Source organism: Taudactylus pleione, unplaced genomic scaffold (genome assembly GCF_031769625.1).
Source record: "Taudactylus pleione unplaced genomic scaffold, aTauple2 ptg000969l, whole genome shotgun sequence".
In the NCBI taxonomy this organism is placed as follows: Eukaryota; Metazoa; Chordata; class Amphibia; order Anura; family Myobatrachidae; genus Taudactylus; species Taudactylus pleione.
In genome coordinates, this window is record NW_028285370.1 from 3,182,768 (window position 1) to 3,195,450 (window position 12,683).

Here is a 12,683-nt window from a genome sequence, read left to right on the forward strand (position 1 = left end):
TTGGAGATGCGCTGACCCAGACGCCTAGCTATCACAATTTGGCCCTTGTTAAAGCCATTCAGATCCTTACATTTGCCCATTTATTCTTGCTTCCAACACATCAATTTTAGGAACTGAGGGCTCGATTCAGACCCGCTCGCTAGGATGCATTCGCTCGTAGCTGGGCGATTTTTGCATTCTGCGCATGCGTATGCATCGCAATGCGCGTGTGCGAACCAATGCGAGATATTGGGAAGCGTTCGCTCGTTGCACATAGACTTCCCAGCAGAGTGAGTGACAGCAGAAGTCGTTTCTGGGTGGTGACAGAGGCAGGCCATTAATAACAGGGGAGTGAAGATGCGAACGCAGGCGTGCCTGAGCATCTCAACGCCGTTTCAGAAGCGTGCATAATTAATAGGCAGCGTCATTGTACACGTCACCTGGCTTATTTTCACACTCAAATGATCGCAGTGTTTGCAGCAGGGTATAGTCAACCTCAAGCGCTGCGTTCGCTTCCGATGGTACCCGATGTACCGATGGTTGCATACACTTCCTGGAGATGACATACGCAAGTGGGCGTCTTAAGACAGGCAGGCAGGCATCTGCATACACAAACCGATCGCACGCCAAGACATAGTGGGCGTGCTTATGCCTTGCCGTGCCATCGCCCGCCTTGCTGGGTGTGTGCCGGATTTGCATACGCTGAGTGCGAGCGTACGCATCTCGCGAGCGGGGCTGAATGAGCTCCTGAGTGTCACTTCACCTGTCCTCTAGAACAGCGTCACTCAGAGCTGTTTATGAGGATTACAGATGCCTGCACTCAGCTGATAATTTATCCATCTTTGTAGGGCAATTGTCCTTTGTATATATGACCTTTTTTCCTGCATTAATGATTCTCGTTAACGCAGTGATCTTATTATAGACTGAAACATCTAATGAGTCTCTCATCGTATTGATTATCCTCATTTATACGTATATAATTCTAGCTGTGGATTTACAGTGAGGGCGCCGATATGGTGCATCGGAGAACCAGTATAGAGCTCAATTAAGAGATGTATGGAACTCCGATGTTCATGTACGTCTCCGACATTTGGAGATCTGCGTATGCACAGAAGCCACACCGCGCATGTGCAGATGGCGCAGCCTGATTGACAGGCTGCAGGCATTCCGGTGTGGAGCGGGGGACCATTTCCCAAAATGGAGGCGTGTCGCCTCAGTTTTGTGGGAGTGCAGAGGACAGTGACTGCATCTTCCGTCGCAGATTTACTGGACTCGGCTGTTGAGATAAGGCGGCCATGCTGAGGAGATGGCTCACTCAGATGGCTGATGCTGTGACCGACGGTCGCGATGTAGATCTGATGCTCCGTCTTTGGATGCAGCCCTCAGACCTGAGATGCCGGCAGACGGTGTCTTTGTACACTAGTCGCCTCATACGGCATTAGCATAATTCTGCACAGCAGCTGCGCCCATCTCTGAATGAGACCCATTAACATCACAGTGTCGCCCGATGTCTTACCTGATCATAGGGGATACATTCATTCTTACAGTGGTTCCCGCTCTCATCCATGGTCCAGTCAGTGATAAAGTTGTGGACACAGGTCAGGTCTGACCGACAAGCTGCAAACCTGAGGGTAAGAGGAAAATTACATGGGCTATAATACTGGCGGTGGGAGGGGGTGGCAGGAATACTTTGGACTCCGGAATCCATGAACATAGTGTGACATCAACACAAAGGGCCTGATTCAGAGATGTACGCTAATGCGACCGCAACTGCGTCTCCGTACTCCGTACGCAACGCAGTTGCAAAAAAATGCTAGTGTTAGCCAAGATCACCCGAGCATAAAGACGCCCACCACTGCCTTCTCACCTGCGTATTACTACGCATACCTACTTAAACATCGGTACCATCGAAGTACATCGGCGGCCATTTTACCCTTGCGGAAGGTCTGACCTGTCAAATAATAGCTTGATTCGCGTGCAAATTGCAGTTGCGTTTCTCTCTGAATCAGGTCCAAAGTCCAGGTGACTGATACACAAACTGCCCACTTCTACCACTTACCAGTTGTCACAAAATGATTGGCACAGGGGCACATTCTGGATGGCAGCTGACATGTTGGGGTGAGCCCAGTGACTAGCGATTGGGGAGCACTGATAGAAACATTCAATCTTCTTCATGTAATCCTCACATCTGTAACATACAATAATTACATATATAGAAATACACTCAATTCCGGGGAACAGACTGAAAGTAGCTGCTGGAGTCACTTCCCATTACTACGTTCTTATACCTGGATGCTTGTGAACTTCTTACTTTGACTTTCCTTGCGTTATCTCTCTTTCCTCCCAATTAGATTGCAGCTCTTTGGGGCAGGGACCTGAATGCTTTTTCTTATTGCACTTTTCCCGCCCATTCTTACTCTTAGGACCTGATGAGTGGGACAGAGACCACGTCTGTGTCTGCGTCTATAGATGGTCGCCCGTTTGCGACTTATGCAAATACCGCTACCAGCCCTTCCCTGGTGTACCTCCGTGTTTCCGAATGTGCAAGGACTGAGATGCCCACTGTCAGCGTCTAGACACTGAAATACAGATTGGTGCTTATTTTGACACCACCGTCAGTCACACCATCAAAAGTTGCACCAGTCCTATGTCAGGCACAGTTTCTCCGTCTGAGTATGACCTCCTACGTACTCGCCATGTACAAAAGGTTGGCAGGTTAAAGGTCGACATGGACATAATTGACACATAAATGGTTGACACATTTTTCTTCTAACCGTAATCTTCATCCTAACCCTAACCCTCTCCTTGGTGCCTAAACCTAACCGTCCAGTAAGTGCCTAAATCTAACCGTCCCTTCTGCAGCCTAACCCTCTGGTAAGTGCCTAACCCTTAAAAATAAATAAAATAAAATGTGTCGACCATTTCTGTGTCGTCAATTTCCATGTCAACATTTTGAACCCTTTGACCTTTAGTACTTGTCAACCTTCTGTACCATGAACATTTTGTCATTTTGTCATGTCGACCTTCTTCCATGTTGACCTTCTGGTGTCAACCAAATAATTGTCGACCTTTTTCATTGTCGACCTTCTCCTATAACCCCTCCTATGTGAGCAGTTGAGCATCTGTGTACACAGCCACTTTCACCGACACGCCCATAAGATGGACCATCTAGGTGCGTGCGTGCGGTAAGCCACCTACCTATCTCCTCTCATAAATGCCCACTACATCTTCAGCACATTTGTGACACTGCTCATCTCCCAGGCGCCTCAGTCGCAACTTCTACTCTGTGCGGGCGCTATTTGGATGCATGCACAATGCGGCATAGACTTGGGTGCTGAAGATAAATATGTCTCCACCGCGTCCGACATCAGCGGTGCGTGTGACTCAGAAGCAGGAGTTCAGTTTCTTGCCATCTGGGAGATCCTCTTTCTGTTTGTCTTATGCATTAGTGATATTATTACAGTATCGTCACTACAGCCTAGGCTGGCATCAGCAAGATCGGGGGTCCATATAGTGAAATGTCATTATCAGCATTGGGCCAAGCAAGTCAGCAGGGGCGGATTTAGGGGTCAGGGCTCCCTTAGACACAAAAGTAATGGCCGCACAATTTTATTATTTTCATTGTTTGTCCTGTGCGTTCTTTTTGTGCTGTCACAATTATTAGTATTAATTTATAGTCTAAAAATGTGATGACTTGTCAAAAATAAATTTGACAAAATATTTAAACGCCAACACTGTTGTCTGTGTCTTTATTTTAGAAGTTAAGTTACATTGTATTTAAGAAGGTTGTTATATGGTAACACGATAATACACGTTAGTAAGTTTAATGAGTAATGGCTCATAGGGGAATAATGACCGCAATGCTATGACTTGTGGCCAGTAGAGTTAATCTCCCCCCTGTGCTTTTGGCTTCACAATATTTATGACTTCCAGAGCCAGGCTGAGATACATGGGAGGATTACGCCTGGATTCACTTCATCAATGTGCGATGGGATGTGTTATCCTGCCAAGCTGCTCGCTTAACCCCTCTGCTGCCTCCGCTGCTGGACACTGCAAACACGCTCATCTCTGGTGTAACTACAGATATGTCTATATATGGTCTATGTACCATGCCCAGTACTATCCAGTGTACATTCTGTGAGAGTGGGACTGATTCAGAGATGGACGCAATTGGCGCCGATATTGCGACACGATTTGCTGCAGCTGTGCGAAAATATGCAAATATTGCAGCCGCCAGGACTTGTATTGAGGTTCCCGCTGGTTCATTCACAATTCCAACCGATTGCGTACAAAGATGCAGCATCGGAGGCAGATCCGTCGATTATCGCAGTTCTGAGTAACCTATGGTCACACAGAATGTCCGTTGGAACTGGGACACTGGAAAGAGACATGTCCCGATAGCGGTCGCAACACACCACCATTTCGGTCGCCACGCGCAGTTGCCACAAACGGTCCCCGCCTGTCAATCATATTGCAAATAAATTCTCCTGCGTCCGCGCTTTTGCAAAACAACCGCATGTACATGCACGGTGAGACTCCGACGCATGCTCAGTAGCAAAAAACATTGGCCATTTGCGAAAACATTGGGATTGCGTCCAACTATGAATCAGACCCAGTGCAGGATAATAAAATATGTATATGCGTAGCTCCTCCTTCCCAGCAGGTGGTGACAGCACTGCGCACACAAGACACAACTAATGTGATCACTGAAAGTACCTGTAACGCCCAATCATTTTTTTTTGGTCTTAATTGCTAGCAGATTATGAGATTACTGACCCATCCGGAAATTTGCAGAACATTGCTGTGTTCTATCTACCCCATGATGGATGGATAGCGAAATATTCAGCAGATTACAGAAGCAGATTTAGTGGTCAGGCCGCCCCTAGGCACAACATCATTGGCAGCTGCCCCACCCTCCAAATTTTATTCTTTTAATTATTAATTTAACATTAATTTTTTTTAGTTTGAAAGGTGAAACACAAACTGCAGATTAATAAACAGTGAGTGCTTGTGTCTGAGAACAGTGCTGCTCTCAGTGCTGGATTATTCACAGGGGCGGCTGGGGCAGTTGCCCAGGGGGGCTCCACACACAGCTATATCATCAGTATAGGGGACACTATGGCATGATGTGAACTGGAGGTCCTGCACAGCATAATGTGAACTGGGGGCTCTAGAGTGTGTTCAACACATTTGTGGTGCTGGGAGTATTTATACATTATACTTATAATAGCATCACCAGTACATCATATTGATCATTTTATTTGTAGAGGCCCACACGAGCTTGTTACCCTGGGGCCTCCATAAACATTAATCCGGCCCTGGCCTCTGTGCTTGGTGTTCCTGGTGTGGGAGGTGCCAGCCTGACATGGGTCCACTCTCACACATACAGGTAGTCCCAGATAACAGCTGGTGTGGGGTGGCTCCTGTGCATTGTATGGGCACATGCCTCTCTCTGCTTGCGCACTTTTCTCACAACTGACGAGTCTGAGCACGCACTACAACTGAAAGTGTTTTTCTGCTTAATGACCAAAATGTAATCACTTGGCCTACAGATGACGCTTTCAGGCCAGCAGCCTACCAGGCCTTCTGTGCCCCCTGGCACCCCTAGACATGCCTTGTGGGCAATCCTCCACTGGCAGATTATTACATTACTGACCAGAGATCTGCAGAACATTCCTCTGTACAATCTACCCCCTGATAGATAGATTCCTTCACAAAGAAGGGACTAATGTATCTGTACAAAACAGAAATGATCTTCTGGAAGAGCAGGAAGCTGGATACTCTCTGAGATTAGGTCACGTTTACAGCTGCGTATAATGAATCAGTTAGTACCCTCCTCCTCATTGTGTATTCTCAGAAGTCATTATATCACTGCAATGTATAAGCACAGACATTTCCTATACTGCATAGATGTGCGTGATGTAGTGGAAGTTTCCATGAATTGCTTCTTTTAACTTCAATCAGAAAATATATTTTTTTTCCAAAGGTTATTAATATCTTGTTTCAAGTTAATTTGTTAATTCATTATCTGTTTTGTGCATATGTATGTTCTGTGCATTCTAGTAACTGGAAATTCCTGCAGCAGGTAAGCCATATAACATGTATCTTAAGATGCAATCCCACTTATGGGATCCGGTCAAGATCCAGGCAAAGGGGATTCCGGCGCTTAGAATACTGGTACCAGAAACCCGACACTTGCCAGAATCCCGCCGCCGGCATCCCAAAGGTAAGTAGCGGCAATGGTGTCACAAGGGGGGAGCAGGGGGTGTGGGCCGCACCCTGGTGTCACCAGCCGAGGGGTGACACCAAAGTGCTGGCTCCCCCTCAGTGACAAGAGCACAGTGAAGGAGCCGGAACTTCACACAGGCTGGTCCCTGGGTGCAGCCTGCACCTTCGGCACTCCTGGTGTGAAAAAAAAAACAATGGGGTTTCAAGCCGTGAGGCCATGCCCCTATCTGCGAGGCCACGCCCCACCTGTGAGGCCACACTACCATATTTGCCGGTGCGCAGCTACAACGCGTGTAGTACAAGCTCCCCGCCAGTGCCCGCACCGGGTGAAAAGAGAGGTAGGGACGCCACTGAGTAGCGGGGTTAGGGGGAGGGTTAAGGTTAGGCAATAAGGTTTAGGGTGCGGGGAGGGGGAGGTTAGGTTTAGGCTGCGGGGCGGGGGGAAAGGTTACGATTAGGGATCAGGGAGGGAAGGTTAGGGTTAGGGGATACCTACTGACTAGAGTCGATATCTTAACCCTGCCAAATGCTGGCGTCGGGATTTTGACGTCAGGATAACGAGCGCTGGCATCCCTTTACCCAGCCCCCACTTATGTATCTTTGTCATATTTTATCAGCTTTCCATTTACAAATTCAGGATTCTATTCATCATCACTTAATTGATACAAAAGCAGGTGAAAATGATCACCTTCACATACTTTAGTATAAACTAAGGACCTGAATCATCACGGATCACAACTGCAACAGCGTACGCAGATCAGCCGATGGTGCATACTGCGCATGCGTATGCACCGTAGTGCGTGTGCATGAGTTAGCATTACGATCACCTACTCAGATACAAAGCCATCGCAGTCCGAGGGACGGGACATCAGTGTTTGGGGCTGATGACGGTGGAGTGGTTGGAGAAACGTAGGCGTACCTCTCCATTTGAATGACATTGCATGGGCGTGCATAATTTAGCCACCGCGACAGCATAAGCAGCTTGAGTATTCACTGCGTGCGACGAGGTTAGCAATTTCTGAGTAAGATCAGACCTGTTGTAATGGTGCGTGAGGGGCCGATGTTACTCGATGTTACCGATGTATACGCAGGGCTACAAAGTATTACGGATGTGAGATAGCGGCAGTGGGCAGTAGTGGGCGTCTCTATGCTGGCTGTGTGACGGCTTTGCAATTGCATTCATTAGCATATTTTCGCTGCAGACATGCATGCGTAATTGCAGCTGCGATCGCAATAGCGATCCGTAGTGAATCAGGCCCTAATTGTCAGGGCCATTCATCAAGTCTCGAAAAAGCTACTCTTTTGGAACTTGGTGGTGTTACTGTACGCCATCCTGAGATGGCGTACAGCCCCCTCATTATCTTCACAGGCTTCTGTTTCTAATTATATTACTGTTTGCAGTTGTGTTTTTACCTTTTCATTATGTATAATGCACGAATATTATACAATATATGTGTATGTATTCTTATTTTTGTTATACACTGCTATTGTGTATGTTTAAGAAACAGGGGAAAAGTGGGTCTCGGGTTCATACTGGTTAAATTCTAATGCAGCAGGAGGCGTCTGAAGTGCAGAGACATCTTCCGTGAGGCTCTGCAATCCCAGCATTGTGACCGTGGTCGCAGCCTGGGATCACCATCATGACCATGTTGTGCGGCAGCGGCCAACTGAGTAAGCCTCTTTGTTCTGGGTAATTATTGTGCTGGCTATACCATATTAACCTTGGTTATCAGGTCTATCACCCTCCCCCCTGGGTTGGGTATGAAATCCCGGCAGTCGGGATGCCTGCTGTGAAAATGCCGACAGTGGAATCCCGACAGAGGTCAGGTAAGTATGTTAACTCTCCCCCCTTCTCCCCCTAACCCTAACCCCCCCTTTTTGCATGCTAATCCTAACCCTCACCACCCCGCACCCTAGCCCTCCTCATTAGTGCTTAAACCTAACCCTCTCCCCCTGGGGCCTAAACATAACACTCCCCCCAGAGTGCCTAACGCCCCCCCCAGTGGTACCTAACCCAACCCCCCCAGTGGTGACTAACCCAAACTTCCAGCCCCCAAAGCCTATCCCTAACCCCCTGTGGTGCCTAATGTTAGCCCTTCCCCCGCAGCTAACATTGAGGTCACCCCGGGATTCCGGCATCGGTCTGTGAGCTGACGTTGGGATTTAGCCGCCTATGTTAAATCCCGGTTCGGGATTCCAACGCTGGGATTTCAACAGAAGGCGTTCCGGCCCTCAGTATTTTAACTACATCCCCTCCCTCCCTTCCCCCATGGCAAATGATTATTATTTCTGATTCTAAAATAATTCTAAAGTCATTTTTAGAGTCAATACCTGCTATTTATGGTGTATGATAACTTATGTACAATGTACAGAAAGTGCTTACGTCTTGCTGAGGTTCCCACATCTGTTCCAGTAATAATTATCCACCTTTATGATCGGAGACGGGGAGAATTTCTCGGTGAAGTTGGCGTGACAACAAGAGGCTAAATGATAATACAAAATAAATAGTCAATTGTTGTTGGACATAATGAAAATGGAGAATGGTTTTATTGACATTCTAAATGAAAAACTGCAGTGGAGTGAAGCTGAGGGTGGAGTTGATGATAATACCTACAGTGGTCATAGGGCTTGGAGAACTACGGTCTTGAAGGGTTTAACCATGAGGGAGATAAAAATAGGGGTAGCGAAACTTATAACCCTTTCACACTACAAGCATAACCCAGGTTACTGTGCAGTGTGAAAAAAATAAGTATAAATAACGTGTGTTCAGCCCAGCTCATACTCGTTAGTACATCCCTCCCAGAAGGAGTGGAGGAGAGAATGTGTCAGAGGTACAGCCACTGAGGGGGCGACCAGAAAGGTATGTGGAGAATCAGCACTTTAGGGATGGCCATCATCCATCGATGATTCATAATCATTCATGGTTTATGGCCGATGTAAAATGTTTTTCCCATAGATGGGGGAGAACCAGATGGTTTCCCTCCATCGATGGAAGAACATAACTGAATAGATGTTTTTTTGCTCCGTGCCGGGACACAGAGCATAGCTCCGCCCCCTGGCACCCGCGAAGCCACCACCCCCCCACCCTGCTCTGATTGGTCCATGGGCTGATCAGTCATAGAACAGGGATGACCATCGGTTGGTGAAGCCATTTATGGTCATCCATTGCATAGTTGGTTACTGTCGATGGCCACTTTCTATTTTGCCATAGATGGTAACCATACCGATGGCCATCCCTACAGCACTTTATACATTTGTGGCTTTTTGCAGCGAGTGAACAAAGGACGTGGCTCCCCCGATATAACAATGCAGACCTTGTCCCTCCTGTGAAACTTACTGATGGTATTGTCTTACGGAATTTTTATTAAACGGCTTTTCCATTAAGGCAAAGGATAGGGGGCCATCTCAACCACACAGCTCCACAGAGCTTAAAATTACAGTTTTGCTTTCTGAACTTAATGACTTTTTTAGGGCCTCAATAACTGTCCACTGTGTCTCTGTAGATGGTTTTCTGTAGAGAGTCACTTACATGTAGAGTAGAGAACACACTCCTGCATGTCGGGCTCAGGGCTGGGGGCTTCCTTGTGATGTGTCCCATTCAGACAGCTCATATGACAAGAAACAGCAGCCAGGAAGGTCAGTGCAAGGATTATCTGCAGCAGACTCATGTTTGTTCTGTGCCTGCAGGAAAGGACATATTTATGGTTATTACACATTATCCATCACAGTGTGAAACTCTCTCCCACCATCATTACCCTGATCCAGCAGCTCTCCCAGTGGTAAGATCGGTAACTACATACTAACAGACCCACTGAGACAGTAGGGAGAAGGGTTGTGCGGAGAGGGGGTGCTTACACCATGGGCCCTAATAATGGGGACACACAGCTAGGGAGGTAGAAAGGACCTTTATATGATATTTTGAAACTTAATTCTTTCCCCTTTGGATGCCTGTTTTTTGCCCTGTGCAGTTTATATAGCTGCTAACATATTAACACAATCTCCTGTGAAATCTTCTTGCTGAGCTCAGTGCAGCCTTGGAAGACGTGGGTGCACCACAATCCCCATCCTAACCTATCACTAAACTTACAGAGTCAGAGATGGACGGATTTGCAGAGCTGCACACAAGCGACTGTACAATTCCTCCATCTAAAATGCTAATGCAGCAGGAGGTATCTGTAGGTAACCGCAAATGATAATGATACATGCCTACACTCCCGAAAGTAGCAGGAGTGTCCCGATTTTTTCGGGTAGCCCGCCCGCACCCCTGGAAAGGTAGGCACTTCTCCCGCATTCTGCCCACTCCCTAGTGAAGTTGGCAGAATGGGGAGAATTTTCTTGCAGATCGGCGGGTCCGCGAGTAGGGGGTGTGACGTAATGACGCAATTCTAAGATTCGTGGGAAATATCAGTGACGGGGCTTAATGACATGACCCATCCGGCCCTGCCCCCAACACCTCCCATCTTCTTCTCCTCCACGGGCTTCAGAAGATATCTCCAATACCTGCCACGGCCCCTCAATTTCTGACTCCATAGGTTTCTAATGGGACTGCTGCTCTACTGGATTTGCCGAACTTTGCATTCCGGAACTAGGACCTGGCCGCTATCGCCATCAGCCTATAGTAGCCTATTGTCTACTTCTCCCTATTTTTTCAGGAGATAGATCCGTATGGTTGCACACAGTGGCGTATCTATAATGGGTGCAGTGTGTGCGGGGCACACGGGCCCCCAGGTCCAGGGGGACCCCGCACCGCACACCCTGCACCCATATTATTTTAAACTTACCTGTCCGTGGTCCCGCGGCGGGTGTCACCGCTGCTCAGAACACCGGAAAATGGCCGCCGCGGCCATTTTTCCGGTGTTTTACGCATGCGCAGTAGACTCCGGGCACACTTTAGTGCCCGGAGTCTACTAATGCTCCGGTGGCTGGCCAGCCGCATCAGTCTGCTGCCGGCCACCGAGGAGAGAGGAGGGGGCCCCACACGGGGAGTGCACATGGGCCCCCTCCTCTCTTAAGACACCCCTAGTGGCACATGTGTATGCGCAGTAGTGCGGCTGAGCGTAAAAAACAGCAAGTAAAGTGGTCGCTGTGATACATCTAAGCGAATAAAGATTCCTTTTAGTAAAAACCTCCTCTGCCTGGCGTGCTTAAGTGAAATTAAAAAGGGGAATGCTTTTAATGGCATAACATGGGCCATTAAAAGGATTGCCCTTTTAAATATTGAGCTTGAAAATGCTGGGAAGCGGCAGCTCTTAGAAAGTAATTAAACCCCACACACTGAGGAAAAATCCTTTTCCCTACACGACGGAGAACAAAAAACTCTGCGTGATAAACCAAAGATTTCAACTTTTGATTAATTGGTCCATAAGTCTGTTTTCTTGTGCTCAGTAGTCCCCTAGCGGTGTTCCATGGCCCAGGTGTTCCATAGCTCCAGAACAGCTGTAAGTTCTTAACCCAGAGGATCCCAAACGCGGTCCTTAAGGCTCCCCAAAAGTTCAGGTTTTAAGAGATATCCATGGTTGAGCACAGGTGACTTAATTAGTACCTCAGACGATTTGAATTAACCACCTGTGCTCAACCATGGTTATCTCTAGAACCTGACCTGTTGGGGAACCTCTGTCTTAACCTATTACTTGATCCCTACAAAAGGTCTTTTTTTATAACTCTGAAATGTACTTTATTTTTCAGTTTTTGCTAACCTAAACTTTTTGTTAAAACCTAAAACAGTTTCCCGCCTACCTCTGTACTATTTCAGGGTTTTCACTGGACTTGAATTGCCTAAATGTTAACAAACACTGGTGGTAAAGTGGTTGTGTACTGCTACATCTGAGAGGCGCCATAAATTTGACTTACATCCATTTGTAAACCAGCCGCAAAGTAGCTAGTAAGATCTATTTGCCTTAACCAATGCAGGGAAATGCTACTAAAGAACTTATTGGAATGTATATATTAAAGAACTTATTTGAATGTATATATTTTTATATAACCTCTTCATAATGGGGGTAAGATGCAATCAGGGAGATTGTTAGACGTTTCAGGGAGACAGGGAGATTGCTACTATATCAGGGAGTCTCCCTGACCAGGGCCAGATTAACAATGGGGCGGATGGAGCTACAGCTCCAGGCCTCCATATAAAAATAGGCCCATTGTCATGACAACATGATGTTGACTGGTCATCTCCTCTCCACACGATCAGCCATAAATCATAAGTAGTAAAATTGTATTTCTATTTACCTCACAAAAGGAAGCATTTTTTTCTTTTACATATTTAGGGAGACATTGGGGCTGAGAGTATAGCGGTGTACACGCCCACATGGCACTGGCCACACCCACACAGCACTGGTCACACCTCCTCTGCTTCTCATAATAGGCCCGTGTTCATTTTCAGCTCCAGGCCCATGTGGCCCTCAATCCAGCCCTGTCCCTGACAATGAGGGAGAGTTGACAAGTATGGTGTTCACTGACCTGGGCTGGACCTG

At 47.3% G+C, this 12,683-nt stretch overlaps 1 protein-coding gene across 1 annotated transcript in view; it reads right to left on the reverse strand.

Annotated features, from left to right (window-relative positions):
- The window catches only part of LOC148454881 (riboflavin-binding protein-like), a 30,844-nt gene extending 18,380 nt beyond the window's left edge, over nucleotides 1–12,464 (reverse strand). The window contains exons 1-5 of the mRNA XM_088460668.1: nucleotides 12,439–12,464; nucleotides 9,737–9,888; nucleotides 8,591–8,690; nucleotides 2,039–2,167; nucleotides 1,496–1,604 (exon numbers count right to left, since the gene is read on the reverse strand). Coding sequence (XP_088316794.1) covers nucleotides 1,496–1,604; nucleotides 2,039–2,167; nucleotides 8,591–8,690; nucleotides 9,737–9,888; nucleotides 12,439–12,455 — 507 coding nt within the window. The 5' untranslated portion in view covers nucleotides 12,456–12,464. The remainder of the gene's footprint in view (nucleotides 1–1,495; nucleotides 1,605–2,038; nucleotides 2,168–8,590; nucleotides 8,691–9,736; nucleotides 9,889–12,438) is intronic.
- Nucleotides 12,465–12,683: the final 219 nt, after the last annotated feature.